Genomic DNA, 23,557 nt, shown 5'->3' with positions numbered 1-23,557 from the left:
TCTATCTATCTGGTGGACATACTATACAACATAGCTTATGTTATAAATATCATATCAGAACATTTTTGAAAATACTGCAGACAGCATCTATCTATCTATCTATCTATCTATCTCTCTATCTATCTATCTATGTCTGTGTCTGTTTGTTGAAGCCTTCTGCTTGGATCTAAATAAAGTCTTGTGGCTCAGTGAAAACAGACCGGAGCGGCAGGAATGCAGCTTTCAGGCCGGAGAGCAGCAGCTCCTCCGTCAGACGTGACGTCGCTGGTTCCCCGCTGAAAAACCAAACTCGGCCAAAGTTTTTCTATGAGAAAAAAAAAAAAAAAAAGAAAAAAAGAAAAAAGAAACAGCGAGCCCCAAAACAGACCGTCTGCCCGGGAGCCTCGGCATGAGCGGACATTTGCGCCTCATCGCCGCATCCCGCCGTCGTCGAAGAAATGTTAACACGGTCCCTGCGCCGCATCGACTCCGTGGCAGTCGTGGCGATTATTTGTTTAACTGCGTCGCTGCGCTGCGTGTCTTGTGCCACCGAGGAGGACGATGAGGTCCTGGAGAAAAAACAGCTCGCGGAGTTTTACAGTAAGTCCAGTCGTCTGGGTTTAAAATTAGATGCTAAGTAAGTCCACCCTGCAGCTCGTTATAGCGCGTTGTTTTTGGGGGTTTAATTTAATTTGACAGAGAATTATATAACTGTACCAGCAACGGTGCACAAGGGGGAAGAAGACTCGTGTTCTCCCTAGCTGTGTCTTCTTATGTGCAGTTGTGGGAATAGTTTTCTGGAGAGTCACTTAAATTCTCCTCAGGTCCCCTGTAGTGGCTTCCGGACCACAGCTTGAGCCCCACTGCTGCAACAGGCTCACATTACCGACTCTGTTCTTTTTGTTGCTTGTAATAAAACACAGGCTTCAAGGGCTGCATAGAAGTGTTTGCAAGTTATGTTTGGTGATGTGACACACAATGTTCTGGTTTATTACAAACATACACCGATCAGGCATAACATTATGACCACCGACAGGAGGAGTAAGTAACATTGATCATCTTGTGACAATGCAAAGTTCTGCTGGGAAACTTTTGGACCTGGCTTTCTTACCACCCACCTAGACCAGACCAGGCACCCCCACCCCATAGCAATGACACTCTGTGATGTTCAACAGTCATCCCCAGCAGGATGCAGCCCGACACAGGCACACACATAAAAAAGCTTTAGGAACAACTCAAAAAACAAATTCACTAGATCCCAAATTGATCAAGTATATGTAGGATGATCCACAGGGGGCCCTCCCCTCAACCCATAGGATCCAAAGGCCCCCACTAACAACATCTTGTTGCCAGACACCACAGGACACCCTCAGAAGGCCCATGTCCATTCTCTGATGGGTCACAGCTGTTTTGGAGGCACAAAAGAGACCTAGACAATATTAGGAAGGTGGTCATAATGCAATGCCTGACCGCTATCTCCTTAACATGACATGTAATAGCAAGTTCAAACATTCAACTTTACATATGTGAGGAGTTTCTTTGTTTGACACCACTGCATAATGAACTATTAATAGTAATTCATTCATTCCTACAGTAAAAAAAAAAGCCAAACTTAGTTTTAATTTCTGCATTTCTTTGGATTATTTTGACATTTTGAAAAGGTAAACAGTGAATTCAAAATGTTTCCAACTCATTTATCTGCACTGAAAATCATTAATTGCAACCCCAGCATATCAACATTTTCATTTTATCTGTTTAAACTCCCCATCTCCCCTTCCAATACACATCCAAACTATGTGTAAATAGATAAACATTGTGGTATATTTGTTCTAGAAAGAACATAGTGGAAGGACATCTGCAGGTCGAGGATATTCCTTAAATTCAATGCAAACAGTGTGAATATTGGATTTAGATCTGGTAACATAACATAACCTGGCTTTTTTTAGTTTGCAGCAGTAACATGAAAGTAACAGTAATTGGTCCAGCTCTTTCCATCGCTGCCATTTGTAAACATGCAAAGTACATCCTCTATTTGTTTGAGTATCCAGCTTCACAGAGACTTTAATTTGTTTTGGAAAACGAGGGGTTCACTCAGGCCCTCCATCTATCTGGTTTATTGCTCCATTTTGATAGAGAAATGACTAAAAATGAAATAAACTGTTGTGAAAAAGCAACGAGTTCAAGTATTCTCACTTCACTCTCGCTGACTGAGGTGGTATACCATCATAAAGTACATTAATCTATCCTTTTTTGCTTACACTAAACAGTTCATCTCATCCCACCTCCTCTGCCCCACTCCTCCACGTGTGCTAATCTCATCTTCCTCCCCTCGTCTCCCCAGAAAAAGGTGTGTTTATCTTGGAGAGCGAGCCGCTGAAGCGCTGCATCACGGTGGATCGCTCTAACCTGGTGCTGGAGGACTGCGAGCGCCCCACGCGCCGCATGCTGTGGAAATGGGTCTCCCGACATCGCCTCTTCAACCTGGGCACCAGCACGTGCTTGGGCCTCAACATTTCGGACTCGACGCAGCCGCTCGGCACGTTCGAGTGCGACATGGCCCTCCCCGTGCTCTGGTGGCGCTGCAGCAGAAACATGCTCTACGGGGCGTCCCACTGGAAGGTGACAGTGTCGGGACGCTTGGTGGTGGTAAAGAAAAACATTTACCACGAGTGGAAAAGGTACAACACCCCAAGAGAGGGGCCCTGCTCATATCCATATGAAGGTAATCACTAAACGTATACAGCATGACTTCTGCCCAGCACATTCTTCGCCTTAGTTGTCTTGTCTGCACAGAATAATTGTCTGGGACTGTGTTATCTTCAGATATCCACACTTTATTGGGCAATGCTCATGGGATGCCATGTGCTTTCCCCTTTAAATACAACAACAAATGGTACTTTGAGTGTACGACTGAGGGGCGTGAGGACCAACTTCCGTGGTGCGCTACTACCACTCGCTACGACGAGGCCGAAAGATGGGGCTTTTGTCCAGTGCAAGGTAAAATGGGAACGCACCCACATGAGAGTAAGAAAGGAACTGGAGCACAGCTTGAATTTAGTGAATGCGCCTCATGCCAGGATCATGATGCGTCCGTGTTATTATTCAGTGTGGGTGGACCAAGGGCTAACCTCCGAGACTGAAAAAAGAAGCCAGTGCGGGATTGCAGTCCCTCAAATGGCTGCTTTAATTAGACAAAATCAGGCGCGGCGAATATGGCACTGAGCTTGAAAACCTCTCTTTAAGAAAGTCAGTGGAAAGAATTTGACTGACGTACAGAGACCTGGACTCAACCCCGTCAGCATCTTTCGGATAAACCAATTTGTGGACTGTGAACTCGGCCAAGCCTTATCAGCCAACATTAGTGTTCAACAATAGTCCTTCTGTAACTGAATATGGGGAAATTCCAGGAGTTTCAGTTTCCACCTGGTTTGCATTTACATTTAGAAATAAGATGTTTTGTCACCGAGATGTGTTTGATAAAAACAACTCCAAATGGACCATCCTTGATCTGTTTAATCTGTAAACCATGATGCTCATACAAGTAAGAAAAAACTAGCAGCGGGTCATCAAGTGTGTCGAAATACTTCTCTAAAGATGAAGCCCATTCTACCGTGACAAGTCAGTCCAAAAATAAACAACACTGATGCAATGCACACTCATCTGTAAAGACATCCGCTAATGCTAGCAGAGGAGCGGTCCAAATGCTCTGGACTGCAGTCAGTTAACAACTTCATCAAACGCACTGCGGTGACAGAGAGAAGGAGGCTGCACATAAACAATTTGATGGTGAATTTCATTGTCAGCCTTATTAGACCTTATTAGCTGCAGTACACGGAAAAGACATATTTTTTAAACCATCTACGCTGTTCTTTCTTACAAATGTGTAGTACTGTTAAATGTTATTGATGGCACTGAGTTGCAGCCTGTTTTCATACAGGCTATACATATCTGCAGCGCAGAGTATGTAGAGCATGAGCCGTCTCTTATCACTCTGTATTCAGGTCAAGGATATGGATGTCACTGTTGCAAAGCATTACTTTCTACTGTGTTTTGATTAGCGACGTCATGAACTACCAGCCGGTGTCGACTTGCATTTCATCAGCTTTAAAACAAAATCAGAAATCATGCAGCCCCTGCTTGCCGCACACGATGACGTCACCTCTTTCTCCATTGCTTAGATACCAGTTGTGAGCATTTCTGGGAGTCAAACCAGGAGCTGCGTGCATGTTACCAGTTCAACCTGTACACCATCCTAACCTGGAGTCAGGCGCTGTCCACGTGCCAGGCTCAAGGAGGAAACCTGCTCAGCATCACCAGCCTGGCAGAGCGCAGGTACATCAGAGGTAGGCATCTGGTAGAAAATGAGGGCCCATAAAGTTACTGGGGAACCATTCACACCGCTTCCAATTAGGTTTCAGCCTCGCTCTCCTTCGCAGTTAAGTTTTAACATACATTTTTTACATCACTAGCTACTGTTTTCCACTACAAGCTAACACTTGGGCCTATTTTCATCTCACATCAGATCAGAGTTGGTGATGATTTGTGTTTGTATCGTGTGGCAGATCGACTGGCGAGTGTCGGGGCGATGGTGTGGATCGGACTGAACCACCTTAAGGATGGACGAGGGTGGCAGTGGTCTGATGGAGCTCCTTTATCACTGGTGAATTACACCACAGGTACCAGATTAATTCTTTACTGCGAGAGGGAAATCATTGTTTTCATGAGATTGTAACTTAAATATACACAGTGTGTAGAACCCAAATAAGAATACAGTATATATTTTTAATTGAACATATGCAGAAGCATTTTTTAAAAAGCTCAAAATGTGGTTTGTTGTAGTTTTAATATTGCAAGAATAACAATGCTACAGCTCTAATGCAGCAAATGCAATACGTTATGAAAATAAAGTTAATGTAGTTTCATATAAACCCAATTAATTAAATGATGTAAAATGAAAAAGGTTAGCAAAACAAGCCCCAAAACAGGAAATCGCTTGATTTTGCATGATCGCCATCCTTATCTTTTATATATTTTAGTAGCTAGTTTTGTGGGGTGTCTGGGACCCAAAACATGAAACATGAAACAAAACATTGTCCCGTCGCTGTGTTCCCATCAGCTCTGCCTGCCAGCCCACTACAGGACAACAGACAGTGTGGGGTGTACAACTCGGCCTTCGAGGGTCACTGGCAGAGTCTTTCCTGTGAGTCCGCTCTGCCGTACATCTGCAAGAAGACGCCTAACGACACCCGCAGAGCTGAGCCACTAGGTGAGAGGAAAAAAATAAATAAATCAGACCTGCACATTGTATTAACAGCAAACATGCAGACTGCTTCTCTCATCTACAGAAGTGTCTTAGACCATAAGTGTCTTATACCGTGGTGTATTTGAATTCTTACCTGTTGTGAAATGTAGTAATGTCATGTTTTCTTATTGTAGTTCTTGGTTTCAACATCTGTTCTGCACCTGGGTGACCTTGTGACCTTCCTCTCCGTTGTTCCACTGTTGGCAGCTAGACCATAACAATGTCTGGTGTGAATTTCTCTTCTCCTCTCCTCCCCTCTCCTCTCCTCTACTCTCCTCTCCTCTCATCTCCTCTCAGAGAACTGGCAGTACATCCATACAGAGTGTGCTAATGGCTGGTGGCCTCATAATGGTTTCTGCTATCGGGTGCTGTCAGAAGCAGAAGCAGGAAGCTGGGAGGAGTCTTCCCGGGCCTGTGGTTCTCAGGGGGCAAACCTCACCAGCCTCCACTCCATGTCTGAGGTGGAAATGCTGCTCAACCTCCTGGCTAACTGTAAGGAGCACCACACAGTACAGATGGTGTGTTTAATGTGAGCTGTAGATTCAGTTTTGTTTGTGTCTTAATGCAACGGTGTGTCCTTTTTCTCCCTTTTTTTTTTTTTTTTTGCAGTTTCTGGAGACAGGGTGGAGGCGTGGATTGGTCTTTGGAAACAGGCATCGTTTCCAGCTGTCGAGTGGTCTGATGGCTCTCCAGTGACTCTCACACTCTGGCACCAGTATCACCCTCTTCACAACATGACAGATACAACGCTCTGCACCAAAGTGGAGAGTAAGGTGGGAAACCCTGTATGAGCCCTTAAGTGAAAAAGCTCCACAACTGCTGATTAGTATCATGCCTAGTGTGAGTGCTCTCCGTGTAAGAGTAAAATGCTAACCTGTTTCACAGAAAGGTAACTGGCTCTTGGTGCCATGTGACGAGCGACTGGCGGCCGTGTGCAGAAGAGAAAGTCAGAATCGTGTTCAGCACCGTGGGACCTGGGATGAGGGTTGTCCTGAGGTAGGAATGCACAAGTACACTCCCACGCATTGATGTAAAGAAGGCAAGGGAACATAATTACATAATTGCGTAACACTTGATCTGCGATGACAAAACTTGACACATGTACTGTTTGTAAAATCTATAAGCACAAGATGGTTACAAATGGTTCCCTTGTAGTATATTTTTTAATGATAAAGTGATGCCTTCAACAGTAATTAATTTATACACTGATCAGGCATAACATTATGACCATCTTCCTAATATTGTGTAGGTCTCCTTTGTGCCTCCAAAACAGTTGTGACTCATTAGAGAATGGACATGGGCCTTCTGAGGGTGTCCTGTGGTGTCTGGAAACAGATTGTTGTTAGTGAGGGCCTTTGGGTCCTATGGGTTGAGGGGAGGGGCCTCTGTAGATCATCCCACAGATACCTGATCAGTTTGGGATCTAGTGAATTTGGAGGCCAGGTCAACACCTTGTGCTGTTCTTCATGTTTTTTTTTGTTGTTCCTAAAGTGTTTTTGTGTGTGTACCTGTGTCAGGCTGCATCCTGCTGGGGATGTCTGCTGTCATCAAGCAGTGTCATTGCTATGGGGTGGGGCTGCCTGGTCTGGTCTAGGTGGGTGCTACATGTCTATGTAACATCCACACCAATGAATGCCAGGTCCAGAGGTTTCCCAGCAGAACACTGAATTGTCTCAAGATAGTCGATGTTATTTACTTCTCCTGTCAGTGGTCTGTTTGTCTAATGTTGTGGCTGATCAGTGTATATTTTTTTCAAAATGCTGATGTCAGTTGCGAAGTATATATCCTTACATCTTCCCAAACAGACAAATTATCTGGAGGAAAATCTAATTTGTTGACATGGTGAACAGAAATTTGAATGCTTTGACCACACACTGCGTCCCCGTGCCTTTCAGTGAGGTCTAGAAGCTTGTGGTTTTCACCCAGCCAATCAGCGAAGAGCCAGGGCAACACTCTCAGGTCAAATCAGGGTCAAATGTGGTCTGCAAAATCCACTTCTGCATGAACGTTGAGCACAACTGCTTTTATTAGGTACCACGAAGAAGTGGCCTAATGTCGTCTAATGTGACAATGTGTTTGTTGACAAGTGCCTGAATCAGCACGTATGGTCTAATGGTCTAAAATACATGTTTACATTTGTTTACCACTTAAAGACAAGAAACCATATATCGTGATTTTCTGCATGGAAGAAAAGGTAAAAAAAAGTCTTCTTTATGCCCTACAATAACACTCTAGTGTTGAAATTTGCCCTATAAAGGGTCAAATAACACTACCAAGTTTTTATTTGAAAAGGTGACTTACTTTTAAGTTTGCCATTCTTTCCTATGTGCTGTGCTGTGTTACAATAGCCGCATAGAGAGAAGGACCAGACAGAGACACACGCCCGCTGCAGTTCAACTTCAGAGCATGCTGCCCCTTCAGAAGCACAATGAGCTGATTCACTCGACTGCTGACGTGTTGTCTGGCGTTCATGTTGCTCCTTGACTCCGTTTACAAGAATATCAGATTCCTGAGTCATCAGGCCACTTCGTGCCCTAGAACACAGGGGCAAAAAATTACCCTGAAGGTACAACATAAGCGGACATGCTCTAGCAGTCCCTGACGATTCCTGCCACAGCTTATGCAAACAAAACTAGGCTTTCCACTTTAGTCTGTGTCATACCTGGTAAAGGGAAAAACCACGTGAAGAGGTTTGTCCTTAAAATGACTCCATCGGCAAGGCAAAGGAATTTTATTATTCAGTTTTTTAAGAAAGGTCTGAATTCTGTCTTAATATAAATGTTAGTGCAGGCCTCTGGATCCAAAGTACAAAGAGGCTTGGGGGATAGATGGGATATATGAGTAAGGGAGGGAGGCAAATTTACACCACTTGTCAAAACACCCTCGCCACACTATATGCACTCAGTTGTATACACCAACAGACCTGCATATTATTTCACAGATTTAAATAATATTCTGGATGTGACTTATGAGCTTTGGTACGGAAGTCAAAAGTACACGTTTAAGATCCTTTCCTATATAAAATGCTAACATTGTTTTGCCAAGTTAACTGTGGTTTTGTTCTAGCTCCAATACAAAATCTGGCACAAAGATCTCAGATGGGATCATCTTTCTGTGTTTTCAGTGCTGGAGACACCATGTGACCTTTTGACTGACACCAGAAACTTAATTTTGAAGTTAAATCTGGATTATCTTGCAAACTTGAACCTGTCTACACTTGTCTACGGTTTAAATAGCTGAGAAGTGACGGTTTTCTAAACACGGAAACAATGTCAATACACTGTAAAGTGATACAACGACAAAGCTATGCTGTAAACTAGGCCACATGGCGTATTCAGTGGAATGAGGACACAGTTGGCGAGCCTCATTAACATGTAGCTGTCTTAATAGCTTTAAAAGTTTTATATTTATAGACATTTCAGTTTGTAATAGTTGGGGAATTGTATTTTAAAGAAAAAACTCCCATACATGAAAGATGCCATGCGATTTGTGTGTGTGTGTCTCCATCTTCCTGTGCTTTCTGAGCACTGCCGTGACACACCCACCCAACGGTTGGCCATTTTCCAACGTCGGGCCGTTGGTGAGCGCCTCTTGTTTGTCCCACACTTTTGGCACTGGCTTTTCAGCGTAGAGGTGAACTGGAGGTGGAATGAGCCAATGAGAGAAATCTCTGATTGGTTGTTCAGCTCAGAAAAGGAAGTGACAAACGTGAACGAGAAGTTTAAAGGGCATACAGAAAGCTGCTCTTGTTTTACATCTTTATTTCCTGTGACATGATCGTCTGCAGTGAATAAAATGTAGACCACCTCATCAGCAGGATTCGGGACAGGCCACCTCTGTGCAAGGGTTTTGTAGCTCACCCTAGCTTCCTAGCCTCTTGGCTAATAGTAGCGCTACTGGTTTAAGTTATTTTGTTTCTGTCAGAGAACAGAATGAATGAGCCAGCTAGCTAAGTGCAACGTTTTGGTCTGGACACATGGATCATTGTAGTTATCCTTCATTAGTTTGTTGATGTTGGTATGTTGGTCCTTACCTTTATATTTTAGGACCAGTAATGAAACAGCACCTCATGTTTAGACTTGGTCCCGTGCAGGCCCCACTCTGACTTTCTCTTCTGCACACGCCAGGCAGTCGCTCATCACATGGCGCCAAGAGCCATAAATAATTATTCGACAAAGAAGGTGCTGTGCAGCTTCTTGTCTGGTGCGACTGTCTGACACCCAGCAAAGAAAAAAATTCACGTTTGATCAATTTCACCAAGTGCATTTATAATAAATCTGTAGTTTGAATGGTAACATTAATGAGCGGATCTTTTTGTTCATTTGATTTAGGGCTGGAAGCGACACAGTCATTCCTGTTACATGGTGACTAGTCATGAACAGAGCTATGAAGATGCGCTCATGGGATATTACTGCAAGGCTCCTCTGCTTACTGTGGAGAACAGGTGATTTAATGAGCAAGTGATTTATTGCGTTCGTGGCAGCGTTTGAGCCTGTCTCCTAACCTGTCCGAACTTCTTCCTGGGACCGACAGGTTCGAGCAGGCGTTTGTCAACAGTTTGCTGAGTGAGAGAGGGGCCAACGGCAGCATGTATTACTGGATCGGTATCATGGACCAGGGGAAGGAGGGAGAGTACAGCTGGCTTCCTCACAACGGCTCCTCTCTGCCTCTCACCTTCACAAACTGGAACAAACACCAGCCAGGTAGGCCGCTGTTGGAAAAAGTTTGCTGATAAAGAGTAAGCATGCAGTGATGTGAATCTCTTTATCTTCTACCTTCCTTAGTCAGCGCTGGCGGCTGTGTTGCTATGTCGGGTGGACCTGCTCTGGGTCGCTGGGAGGTGAAAGACTGCAAGCTGGTCAAGGCCTTGTCGGTGTGTAAGCAGAGCATCAGCAACTACCACGATGTTCAGCTGCCAGAGCACCACATTGACGCATACGCCCCCTGTCCTCCAGGGTGGGAATCAGACTCCGGGCTGCTCCACTGTTTTAAGGTTTGAGCATCCTGATGTTTTCCTCTGTCTGACCCGTTCACACACCTGATCCCATTAAATTAACTTTTCTTCCTTACTTCTTTTCTTAAAGACAGTGGAAATGTTGGGAAATTTTAATAACATCTATAAATAAACCATAATCAGCTGATGATGTTTGCTTTACCAAACCACAAACTATGCCACCTCTTGGTTCATTTTCTATACCTACTCCTCCTGTATCGTACTTCAGATGCACTGAGCGACAAAAAGTTCACACCGTGTCAAACACAGGACACATATTCACACCTACAAGACATTCAATGCCAACATTTAACCTGAAGTCTCGCTCCTCTAGGTGTTCCACGACGAGAAAGTCCTGATGAAGCGCGCCTGGGTGGAAGCAGACTTCTTCTGCCAGGCCCTCGGGGCTCAGCTGGCCAGTTTCCACCACTATGAGGAGCAGGTGTTTGTCAAGCACCTCCTCGGTACCATGTTTGAAGGGTTGGTACAGTCCCGCGGGGCTCCTCGGGGCAGGAATGTTATGGGAACTGATGAATTCATCGGTTGAGGTTTTTATTTTGCATTGAGCGGCGAATGCAGGATTTAATTAAAGGAGTTTGAAGATGAGATGCGGTCTGTGACAAGAGTGACTGTTGGAATTTATGGAAATGATGTGGTAAAAAAAATATTTTAAACATGTTTCAGTGGCATATATTGAACACAGTGTCTAGTCTACAACTAAATAACAGCATACAAGACACTGTAAACACTTTATTAAGTCATATGCAGTATGAGCAGGTTTGAACTACTTCATATTCAAAAGGCTTGACTCGTATGGATTTATGTTGCAGTGTGTGTGTTCCCCTCCTCTTTCCTTTTTTTTTTTTTTTTTAGAACAGAGGGTCGCCGGTTCTGGGTGGGTTTAAATAAGAGAGACCCTGAACGTCCTGGGTCCTGGGAGTGGACTGACGGTTCTCCTGTAAGCACACATAGATGTTCACCGGCGCCTCATCTACACTCCATAACGCTCAGAACGTGTGCAGCATTAACAACTTCTCTCATCCGTATGTGTTCGCGTAGGTGGTGACGTCTTTCATCGAAGATAAAAATGAAGAGGACGACAGGAGGGACTGCGCCGTGTACAGCGATCTGACCGACGCTCTCACGCCACAGCCCTGCGACACCAAACACGAGTGGATCTGCAAGCTCTCCAGAGGTAAACTCCCTCACAGCTTAACTATCACACTCACACGTCACTGGTGCATTATATTCCAAACTCTTGTTTTATATTGCAGGTGATAAACTGAAAAAACCCTACTGGTACACTGAACGTGAGTAAAAACCTTTTTACTTAATTCATTTTGATATGTACGCTCTTTATAGATGGTGGCGCTGTAGATGTTTTTGCTTTGTTTGTGACATAAAGTGAGCCAGGCAAAATAGCTTGGATTGAGTAAAATAAAATCACATTAAGACTGGTGCTCAAACGGTTTCTTATGACCTGCTAATTGGCTTAGCAGAAACCTTTATTAGCTTTACTTTACTCATAAAGTTTTATTTTGTTACTGACCATTTTGGACAAACATATTATTTTGTTGAGTGTCCGGTATGTTGTATAGATTTTACAAAGTTACATCTGTCTGCAGCTGTGTCACCGTAGACACACTTTGACTTGAAAGTCTCCCACAAGTTCACATTTCTGTGTGAAATGTGAAATGACATTATTGCATGGGAAATTTCGGAACTCTAACTGTAATTCACGATGCGAATTTTATGATGACGTCGTCCCCGACAGAGAGCGAGCCCTGGGTGTTTTACCATGGAGCTGAGTACCTGCTGGCCAAGCAGCCCTTTGACTGGAACTCTGTCTCCTTGGCCTGTCAGATGATGGGAGCCTACCTGCTGTCTATCCACTCCAAAGAGGAGATGCACTTCATCAAGGAGCGTTTACGGCGGGTCTGTTGCTACCACACAGATTTATAAAGTTTCAGCAGAGTGTAACTGTTGTAGCTTTCATTTCCAGAATATTATTTTTGGGGAATTTAATTCAGCACTCGATGTTAAAAGCAAACATGGAGGAAAATTATTCTACAAATGCAAAAACATTAAGTCTATAGAATAAATATGTAGGTGGAACAGTGCTGTGGTGGTTAGCAATGATGCAAGAAGGTCTGGGTTTGAATCCCTGGGCAGACAAGGGCCTTTCTGTGTGGAGTTTGCATGTTCTCCCTGTGTCTGCGTAGGTTCTCTCCAGGTACTCCAGCTTCCTCCCACCGTCCAAAGACATGCTGGTTAGGTTCATTGGTGATTCTAAATTGGCCGTAGGTGTGAGTTTGAATGGTTGTCTGTCTCTCTGTGTTAGCCCTGAGATAGACTGGAGACCTGTCCAGGGTGTACCCCGCCTCTCGTCCACTAACAGCTGGGATAGGCTCCAGCCCCCCCACGACCCTTCACAGGACAAGCGGTTACAGAAGATGAATGAATGAATGATTATGTTAGCTAATAGCTAAGAAGATAATATCATATAAACTGCATTATTTAACAAAGTGATACGGCTTATTGTTGAAGCTTTCGACATAAAAGTATTAGTTTTACATACTACAGTGGTCATAGTTTTATATTTTCCATATTTTTAAATCTCATGCCGGTGAAGTTGCAGGTGTTTACTTTTTCCTAGTGCTAATTCTCCTTCCATCTAATTGCAATGACATCAGGAGCATTGGACATAAACACCTTTTTGTTTTCAGGAAGCCGGAGCACACGCACGGGTACACCGCCAAAGAAACGTACTTAGTCACACAGTCTTCACTGAACAGACTGGTAGACCCATTCTTAAAGCGGTTCACACACACAGTGAAAAACAATTGACACACTCGTTTCTCATACAAACTCAAGTGACACGCACCTCAATGCTCTAGTAACCCCCCAGCACAAGAGTGAGAAAAAGGCCGCTTTCTGGCAGAAACCTCTTGGATCAGACTAAAGAAGTCTCTTGTGGTGTTAAGGCTTGTGAGGGGACAAAGGGAACAAAACAAGGCCGATGAAAGGAGCGAGGCACGGGCCAAGGAGGCTGCCTGAATGGGCAGAGAGGTTCTGAAAAGCTGATCTTCCAGCCGTGGGCGGACTGGAAAAATAATCTCTGTTGCATTCACTGTGTCTCCTCAGCTCTCCCTGGGCCCGACCGAGTGGTGGATTGGCCTGTCCGTTGGGCTGCCTGGAGAGGAGGTCATGTGAGTGTTTTGGAGATTGTTAAATATTTCCTGTTTCCACCACAGTTCCACCAAGGTTGTTCCGACTGTTTTCAGTTCATAAGAGCAACTTTGTTTCACAAATGGCTGCGTAACATATTGCAAATTGCAGGCTAGAGTACAAGTCTTGCAGGTTTTATGAGTGCACGGTTTGATGCTTGGGAAAAGGAAACTTTTCTTGCAAACTTGGTGAAAATGGGCCTGAAGTTTAAAGTAAATTATTGCAATGAAAAAGGAAAACACCTAAACTAAGCTCTGTGAGAAAAAGAACTACGTAGTTGTACTGACTCTGTCACCTCAGATTATGTAAAGATAAATTTCACTAATCCTGATCTAGACTGAAAAAGACTCCAGATTACAGGTTTTAAATTCAAACTACAGATTAGATTAGATTAGGTGGAAACGGCTCTAGTGTCTGAGACAAAACATGCAGCTGTAAACAGATTTGAACACTGCAGCGCACACGTGAGAACATTTTACAGCAAAACAACAAGCGTGATTCCATCCAAAAGTTTTTGAAGTTGAGTGGAAACAATCGTAAAGTTCGAGATGTTGCAAGCCACTGCGTAGCTCCAGTTTCCCTTTCACTAAAAAACATTCTAATAGTGGCAGATACAAGCATGGGATAGCTGCTCTCTTTTGATTTAATCACAATGTTGAGATCTCTTCTTCCCCTCTCTAAGAACAACAGCCAGGGCTGTAACAATACACATTTAAATTAATATTGCTTTTTTTGTGCAGGTGGAGTGACAAGACAGAGGTAATCTTTCAGAACTGGGCTGAAAGGAGTGCTAGGAGAAATGAGATGTGCGTCACCATGTCTTCTACCTCAGGTAAGCACACGCAGAAACACACAGCTTTATGTATACTTGCACACGCCGACATTGAAATTTGCTTTTTTTTTTTTTGCAGGGAAATGGTCGACGGGTAAATGCAGCGATCTCCACGGATACGTGTGCAAAAGAAAGACTGTGTCTGTGGTGGAGACGCCCAGGGAGCCGCACTACATTGGAGGATGTCCAGAGAAGTGGCTGTACTTTGGACACAAGGTTCAGATAAATGCCTGCACGCGCACTCTTTATGAGGATCATCCTCAGTGTCACCGTATTATATATCCTCTATTATAATACTTTATACCTTGTTCTCCTCCACAAATCGGTCCATAAAGGTCACTCCTCTAGATTCCCAGCTGCCTCTAGGGCTAAAGCAGGATATTTGTGTTTACATTCACTGTTTTCGGGGTGAGTTGTGTTGTTAACTTCAGAAAACCCCCCCGCTGATATTGCTCAAGCTGTGTCAGCCTGAAATAAACCAAAGGGCTCTCTCTTAGTATCATTATAAACATCATCTGCTCTAGTTCTGATCTGAGATCTAGTTTCCTTTCACATTAATGACTGTTCGCAGCATCAGGAAATTTGGTGATAATAGAAGTATACATTTCAGTATCTTTTCAAGCAATGTGTACACCAACAGTGTTGTTTCCTTTGTGTAACGTTACCTGATTTCTCACATTTAATCAGGAGCAGATGGAATTACCTACAACATGCTTAGGCTTCTTTAACTTTAACTTCTTCCAACAGGACCAGTGACAGGGGAATGTTGATTTGCATTTCACAATGTGATTCATGGTACGATGAGAAGTGCAGCGAGAGTGGGTACGGATTTGTTTGTCAAAAACCTCAAGGTAAAGCCCTCTCAGTTTCCCCGTGTTTGCTTTTTGATTCTGTCACTCCTACACTGCTCCTCTGAGCGCTTTTCAGCACGCTTGTCTTTTACTGTTGCTGCCAGACCAGTGTAGCTTTGAGAAGACTTCTTTTATACGCTTGTCCTTTATTCTTTCTTTGTCTTCTTGAAGTTGCATCTTGAGTGCTGACAAGTTTCTAACATCGCACTGGCTGTTGTCAGTCACATTACTGTGGGTACGCCAAGCCTCTTCCTTGATGTGCTATTGCACTATTTGATAAATAGTGCAATAGCACTCTTGGCTAAGAGAAGAAGACAAGGTCCTCTTTCAAAAAAGCAAGTGATAAAATGACAAATAAGCTGTAGAGTCTGCAAAATCACTTGGAGGGTGATAAAAACGTCTTTAAGCTTGCACAACAAGTGAGGATGCTCTCTAGGATTTAGACGTACATGATTTCTTGTCAAACATAAAGAAAAGCAACAGGATGACCAGAGGCATACAGAAGCATCTGGTGCACGCAAATCATCCATCCTAATGTATTGGTTTCATCATTTAGCAGAACAAAAATCCCAACCTTATGGCCAAAGCAAGCATTGGTTTCATCATTTAGTAGAACAAAAATCCCAACCTTATGGCCAAAGCAAGCAAAGATCCAATCCCTGATTTAACAGTTAGACCAAAGCCAGAAATATCTCTCAATAAAATAATAAATAAATGTTCACAGTTCAAAGAAACACAAAGAAAGCTTGATTGACTGCCTAGCACAAAAACTGGAAACTGTTAATTTGGATTTTATGTGCAGGATTTATTCTTGGTAGCTTCATCCTCCACTGATGGCCTGCCATCATCACAGTAATGACTCATGCATGCTCAGACTGGATTCCCAACTCAAACTTTTACCAAACGTGATGGATTTGATTGGCAGTCCTCTATTAACGTGACCAAATAACACCCTAATGTAATCACCGTGATCCATCTTGCTGGTATCTTTACATCTCCTCCCCGTTTGTCTTTTTTATTTTTTCGTTACAGATACATCCAAACCCCCCTCGCACTCCTATCACCAGGCGCTCCCTGATAATATTGAATACAGGAGCCGCAACTACAAGGTTGTGTCTGGTAACCTGAGCTGGTACGACGCGATGCACATGTGCATAGAGAATGATTCTGACCTAGTGAGCGTCACGGATGCCTACCACCAGGCTTTCCTGACGGTCCTTGTCAACAGATTGGCAGTCCCCCACTGGATTGGACTGTATAGTCAAGACGTATGTATCTGCTCATGCAGTATGAATTGTATTCCTCTGCTCCGTGTATGTCATGTTTGACACACTTTGCCTGGTTTTGTCATATATTTGTGAAGAAATAGTCTATTATTTGAGATGGAGGTGACTGATGACACTTTTGTGTCTGTGCTAGCTTCCACTGCTGACTAAAAACAGAGGGAAACAGCTAGCGTAGTTTCCCTCTTTCCCTCCAAATAGCCATGCTATGCTAAGCTACTCTTACCATCAACTGGCTATATATAGCTCTGCATTTAACTAATAGACATGAGAGCAGCAACTGCATTTCTCAAAATAATCCATTTTACGCTAATAATATAATAACACTAATGAATTACAGATATACACGTGTCTGCAAGAAATCCATTATAAAAATTGGTGGTCTAAAATGTCATATGTATTGTTTTTTTTGTTTTTTTTACTTCACTGCTCTTCTCTATCACAAGACTTAAAGCTACAGTACATAATCTTTGTCTCCCCCTTCTGGCAGTTGTTGCAATTACACAAATACACTGTCACATGTGCTCTGGGAAGTTCCAGATTCATGTTCTCAAGTAATTACACAAATGCAGAGAAATTTCCACAGCTTCATTTCCAAGTAATCCGTTACTCAGGGAGGCAAAATTTAATAACTCCTTTGGCCCACAGCCCAGGGATTTTATGAATACCGACCAGTTAAACAACTGTAAGATGTCCCGAAACACTTCTTATCTTTCCACACTTTCCATTGCAGAAAAGACACACTATTGGTAAATGTTTTTGTCCTCATGTTAAGTTTTGCTTATGATGATATAATGCCACAGACACTAGACTTTTTAAAACTCCAGTATATTGCGAAATACTGGCAGATATGCAAGATTTAAATGTAATGATTGTTGTGTGTAAAAGTCCCACATTCCAGCTTTAATTACCTGTTGAAAGAAGGAACATTTGGAGATTTTTTCAATTATGATTAGAATGGAATAACTCGGAATTAAATCTTAGGAAGGCAAAATATGTCTGAAGTACAAAAGAAATTATTACAAATTGTCCCAAAAGATTGTTTAGATGGCCTTAGTGTTTGTTTTTAGTTTGTTTTACATAGTTGCAGCTGTTTCTCATGAATCTGCCGGTTTTTGGTCTTCTGGCATTTTGCCCGTGTTGAGATGTTCTATATACACATTTTTTCCCAGCAGCAGCAGCAGCAGGCAGTAGGCAGTACTTTGGATTAAAACAAGAGGGTTTTGTTTTTATGAATCTTTTTTAATCGTTCTGTCCCATGAACTTTGCTTTTGCTTCTAATCATGTTGTATCACGCAACCATGAGTACTGCTGATTAAAGCACACGTTGTTTCTTCCATTAAAAACGAGAGAAATTTTCAACAGCTTATGAAAACAGATTATTTAGAACCTAACCTAAAGTCATTTCTGTACAGTTTAAGTAGCTTCTCGACTTATGTGATGTTCTTCCCCGCAGAGTGGCATCAACTACCAGTGGTCAGATGGCAGTGACACAGTGTACACACACTGGGACGCAGCCGATGATGATGACGACTTCTTGACGGGAGAGTGCGTGTACATGGACGTGAACGGAGGCTGGCGGAGAGCCGACTGTGAAACTACGCTGCCAGGAGCCCTGTGCCATGTTCCCCCGCCGAGTCAGTGCCACTTCAGCAAAAAAAAAAATCCTCGCACTCTCTGTTTCTGTTATTCATAAGAAAATGTGTGAAAAAAATTACCACCATTCTCCTCGCCTTCTCCTGCTCTCTATCACAGCCAACAAACAATTTGTCTCCGAAGAGATGGCGTGTCCCTCCACTTGGGTGAAATTTGGACACGGCTGTTACAGCTTTGAGCCTGTGGTGGAGAAGCTCACATTCGAAGAGTCGAGAGAGTACTGCAGGAATAAAGGTGAGGTATTCACAAGGTGTCAATTCATCAATTCATTACCTGTGTGACAATCTGTTAAATGAGATAAACAACAAAAGAATTGTGAATTTGTACTCTCGTCTAGGTAGTTCACATAAATATTACAGGATTTATTTGTTGCATTCCTAAAATAGTAGTTCAGCATTTTGAATGTGCTACTTTACTTTCACGGCAGGACTTACATGTAAGGTTCAGGAACACACACAGCTCTCTAGAGCAAATACAAAGGCAGTGCCAGCACTCCGTCAGCTTATTTTGGCAAAAAGACTGTAGGCAGTGGCTTTGTCCAAAGATAGTATCCAATTTGCAGCCTAAACACTACTAATTATTTATTTCATACATCAAACTTGACTATTTCTTCGATTCACTGATTTCTCTGCTTGTTTCCTGGCAGCCCCATGGACACATTGAGCTGTTTCCTCCTTCTCCTTACTAAGCTAACATAAACTAGCATTCTTCTGGTTAGCTTGGAATTATTGATCTCATTTACCTCTTAACAAACCAAATTAACTTTATTTCTAAACTGTTCCTTTAACCTTTTAAAATCAAACGAAATTCCAAAGATTTACAAAAGCTGAGATGTTGTGCTTTACGGTCAATATGGTGTCATTTGAACTTCACTTGCACCTCTCTCGGAAGGTTATTACACTTTTATAATATGCAAACAATCGGAAATAACTTACAGATATTAAAGATTCCAGGTATTCTGAAAAGAAATAGCCAAAAGCACTTACTCATGTGACATTTTCTGACCTTTATATAGTCAGGATAAGCCAAAAAAGTCCATGTGAACATTTTGAGGCTAAGGTGTTAATGTGTTAAACTGCTCAATAGTAATGTGTTTGTTATGCTTCTGTTAATCTTTAGTCAACACATCAGATGTCCTGACTATTGAGAGCGAGACAGAGAATCGCTTTGTCCTGGAGCAGCTCTGGTCGTTGGGGTTCCTGCACCAGACGCTGTGGTTGGGGATGTACTTCAACACTGACAGTAAGAATCTCTCCTGTGCCAATGCTGTGATCGTTGCAGTCGTGTTTCATTAAAAATGGTGCTGAAATCTGCTTTTAGCTGATTCTATGGCCTGGGTCGACGGTTCGCCGATGCAATACACCAACTGGCCCAACAAGGCCCCAGACGCCAAGCAGCTGACTGCAGATACCTGCGTTAGTATCAGAGTGGCTAACGGGGCATGGCATCTGTCAGAGTGCACAGAGAGGCTTGGATTCATCTGCAAAACCATTTCAGGTAAGTTGAATCCCTGCGATAGACTGGCAACCTGTCCAGGGTGTATCCCGGCCTCTCGCCCAATGACAGCTGGGTTAGACTCCAGCCGCCCTGCAACCCTCCAGAGGACAAGCGGTTACAAAAATGAATGAATGAATGAATCGTAGCTTGTGGCTGTAACTCTGCCACCTTTTGACGCACAACTGTGGAGCAGCAAAGGCACGCTACCCACAGATGACCAAACAGGTTTTGCAATTAACCTCAAACTGGACAAAGTATTTCATCTTTCATCTCGTCGTTTTGATCTTGAATTGCAGTGTATTTGAAAAGCACTTAATAAACCCATTGTGTGCCACCTGCTTCATCCACAGCCACAGATAGAGATGGTGAAAATTGGATGTACAGCTACCCGAGTGTTCAGTAATAAGTTGCCCCAAGTTTAGAGCTTGTTCCCACTGTTCCTCTAATGGAGGATAGAAGTGGTTTTATTAGATTCCCATATCTGCACGTTCTAGAGAACGGCCACAGAAAGTAGGTCAAGATTGCATTTCCTGTGTTGATCGTTCGGGATGTCAGTGTAGACTTTCTACTTTGCATGTGAATACCCAAGATGATACACGATAAGTTACGCCAAACTTCACTGTGCATGCTCTTTTACAGATGGAATTACTGAGGTGGAAGTGGAACCGCTAAACGGTAAAGTGCACTTAAAATCTTCACACAGACTGAATGTGAATCTTATACGTAGCATAAGTATGAACTAATTAACTCATTGTGTGATATCAGTATGTATGCTCTGTGTCATGTGAGTACATTAAAGGTTTCTCTCACCGCACACGCAACCAAAAACATGGCCACCTCAAAGTGTTTGTGTTTTCCAGGTCTGTATCGTGGTGTCAACATTGCTGGAGTGCTGGTGGCTGTCTTGATCTTTGCCCTGCTGGCAGGGGCGACGTTGTTCCTGTACAAAAGGAACTATGCGTGTTTTCGCGGGCTCCCTACTCTCGGCAGCGCCTATTACAGACAAACCAGGTCACAGGCGACCGAGTCGGACGGAAACGTGCTGATCACTGACCTGGAGGCTCACAATGGAGAATAGCACTGAATGTCTCCTCCCGTCCCCTTTAAGGTCTCTGTTGTTCCCCCAGCGTCTTTCACCATCAGGTATGAATGCCACAGGACACTGTAAAGCTGCGATGCTGATTCCTCAGGACGGTGGTGAGGTGACGACTGCAAACATCTGCTTCTAAATCTTCTTGGGGACGTGTTTGAAGGATCCCAGTTGCTTTTTTTTTTTGCAAAAAAGGTTTATGCAAAGGTTTTTTTTGTGTTGACACTGTTGAATTTATGTTGTTTGACTAACATAAGGAGAATGTTAAAGAAAGAGGTGCTAAAGGAACTTGGTTAAAAGAGGTCCTGAACTCAAAAAATGCCCATTTTAATCCTGCAGGATGAGGATGTATTCTTTTATGACTGGTAAACAGTGTTACGGAGAGTAATTTGTAAAGCTGTCAGCCTCAAAAGCAACTCTCTATGTCACCAAAAAGAGGCTGACTGTTTTGTAATTTTGTATATTTTGTTCTGAATTCAGGAGCTGTCGTATTTGTACACGCGGTACAACATTTTTGTCAGTATTACTTTTTTTTATACTTGTATTGTCTCATGCATACATGCTGTATATTGATACCACAAGATGTTGTAATAATGTGTAAGGCCTGACTTGTGATTGGATTTTTTAAGTTCAGTATTGCCTGCTGATGCAAAGCAAATTATGAGACGTATTTTGCACAGTTTTATTTGTGTTTTAATAAACTGAACTTCGGTTGAACAGTTCCTTGAGTCTCCTTATGTAACACAGAGAGGAGAATGGTTTTGTCCAATAGAGAACTTCTCCTCTGGGTAACCACAATTGGCTATTTCCTGTCTACAAGATAAGTGAAGTGAAAGAAGGCCAATACCACTAATAAAAACACATGATGTACAGCGCCTGTGCTCAAAGGTAATATGCTTCCAGCTGTGGCGTCTCCTTTTGGATTAACATCCCATATACACAAGGGGGGGAGAATTGTTTGCTTGTGTTTCACCATCGCTAGAAACTGGCACGTCAAACGTCTGCGAATAGTTGCTTTTGTTATTTCTAGAGAAAAAAAACAGGTTTGACGAAGACAAGACTCCTGGGCTTGATTTGTTAAGGTTTTTGTTTTGTTAAAAGTTAGAAGGTCAGATTTCAGAAGTCGTCGTAGAATATAGAAGATTAAGTGAGTAGGTTCGAAAATAAGTATCTGTAATATATCATATATACTGCCAAAAATACAACCATTTGCTCTGTGGACGCAATGCTCACTTAGTGGGCCTTTGTGTAATAGTATAGTAATGGTCTAATGTTTTATTGATCTCAGTAAAAGATTCCTCAATCCATCAGGATGCCTACACCGTGTAAGCGTATCAGTGTAGTGCAGCTCTGGGCAGTTTCTTGAGAAATATCTGACATCAGGATGTTTAATTTTTAATGATTCATAACAGCTGTGTAGTGGGCCAAAATGCAAAAGCTGAGTGAGAAAAAATAAAAGGACAAACAGCCGGTTTTGGGGGAAATTCCACTGCAGCGTGCATACGAATAATACAGAATGCGTGAGTTTCACTTCAGTGGGCGTGCAGTGAGCAAAATATCTGGGCTGCCAGGGAAAAGGCGAAGGGAGATCACCCACTGTAAACATGAGAGAGAAGTTGGAACCGGAAGACGAGCAGCCTTCAAAATTAAAGCATTGCATGATGCTCACTTCCATTGGAGTGAACATTGTGCCTCGTTGTATAGTCGCAGCATAAATCCAGGTACAGATTCTGGATTGAGGTGACGAAGTGGTTGCCATCCTCAACAATAGCTGACTTTTTAGTGATCGTCTTCTTCAACTTCAAGTCAAGCATGCTCCAATGCATTGAAATAATTTTCTACTATTGAAAAAGCAACAACATTCATGTTGATGTTGTGTGTCATGTCTGAATTTCTTATAATCTTGACTTGCAGCATCAATCACACACACCAGATTTATATATTTTTGTGTGCGTCATTAACATCTGTTGTTGTTTGATTTAGTGTCCTTTTGACTTTGTACTTCAGAATTGGACTTGTGGACCTTTTACTTTTATTTGGTATTTCATAGCTCAGCTTGATATCAGATATTCATTTGACTCACGACTTATTGGAGTTTTAAACAAGTATAACTTCACCTTGGCACATCATGTATGGCACAGGTGTCAAACATACGGCCCGCGGGCCAAAAGCGGCCCACCAGAGGGTCTAATCTGGCCCGAATTTGCAAAAATTACATAGAAGGCTGCATTTCTTTTAATGAAAATAACTGCTATCTCTAATTTGTTCACTGTTTTAGTAAGAGAAAGATAGTTTATTAAATACATTCTCTTAATGTACTTGTTCTTCTTTGTTCTAAAACAAATTTTAAAAAATCTGGAGTTGTCGTTACTTACAGGTTATTATGCTGTTAACTTACTGGTCTGGCCGGCTTGAGACCAAATTAGGCTGTATGTGGTAAAATGAAGTAAAATGTGTTTGACACCCCTGATGTATGGACATGGGCCTTCTGAGGGTGTCCTGTGGCGTTTTTTGTCCTTTTTGTCACAGCATTTTGGTAACTTTACAAAAAATATATAGGCTATATTTTGGAATTTTTAAATATACATATATATATATATATATATATATATATATATATATATATGCAGTTGTGTTTTCAGTATAATTTATAATTATGTATCTCGTCATTTCGACCTTTCTGTTGTGTGGTTTCACATTTAAATCAAGTATGGTTTGACTCGTCATATATATTTTTTGCAGTTGTGTTCTCAGTATAATTTATAATTATTTATCTCGTCATTGGATGGTGTCACATTTAAATGTGCATGGTTTGACTCGTCAATTTTTTTTTTTTTTTTTTATTT

General features: G+C 42.5%; 1 protein-coding gene across 1 annotated transcript; it reads left to right on the top strand.

The window, feature by feature from the left end:
• The first annotated feature begins 96 nt into the window (after positions 1-96).
• On the top strand, positions 97-22,075 carry pla2r1 (phospholipase A2 receptor 1). The gene is made up of 28 exons (XM_084541877.1): positions 97-579; positions 2,321-2,701; positions 2,803-2,976; positions 4,158-4,322; positions 4,542-4,655; positions 5,096-5,245; positions 5,579-5,773; positions 5,891-6,054; positions 6,167-6,277; positions 9,613-9,725; positions 9,815-9,984; positions 10,066-10,274; positions 10,609-10,754; positions 11,148-11,232; positions 11,334-11,469; positions 11,549-11,584; positions 12,049-12,209; positions 13,419-13,483; positions 14,243-14,334; positions 14,414-14,609; positions 15,082-15,185; positions 16,218-16,453; positions 17,925-18,105; positions 18,224-18,358; positions 19,244-19,366; positions 19,445-19,621; positions 20,261-20,296; positions 20,482-22,075. The coding sequence occupies exons 1-28, from the start codon at positions 438-440 to the stop codon at positions 20,697-20,699; spliced, it is 4,215 nt and encodes a 1,404-aa protein (XP_084398003.1). The 5' UTR covers positions 97-437; the 3' UTR covers positions 20,700-22,075.
• The last annotated feature ends 1,482 nt before the right edge of the window (positions 22,076-23,557 follow it).

This window comes from Chelon labrosus (assembly GCF_963514085.1).
Source record: "Chelon labrosus genome assembly, chromosome: 3".
In the NCBI taxonomy this organism is placed as follows: Eukaryota; Metazoa; Chordata; class Actinopteri; order Mugiliformes; family Mugilidae; genus Chelon; species Chelon labrosus.
The sequence above is the reverse complement of the archived record's forward strand: the minus strand, read 5'-3'. Positions and strand labels throughout refer to the sequence as shown.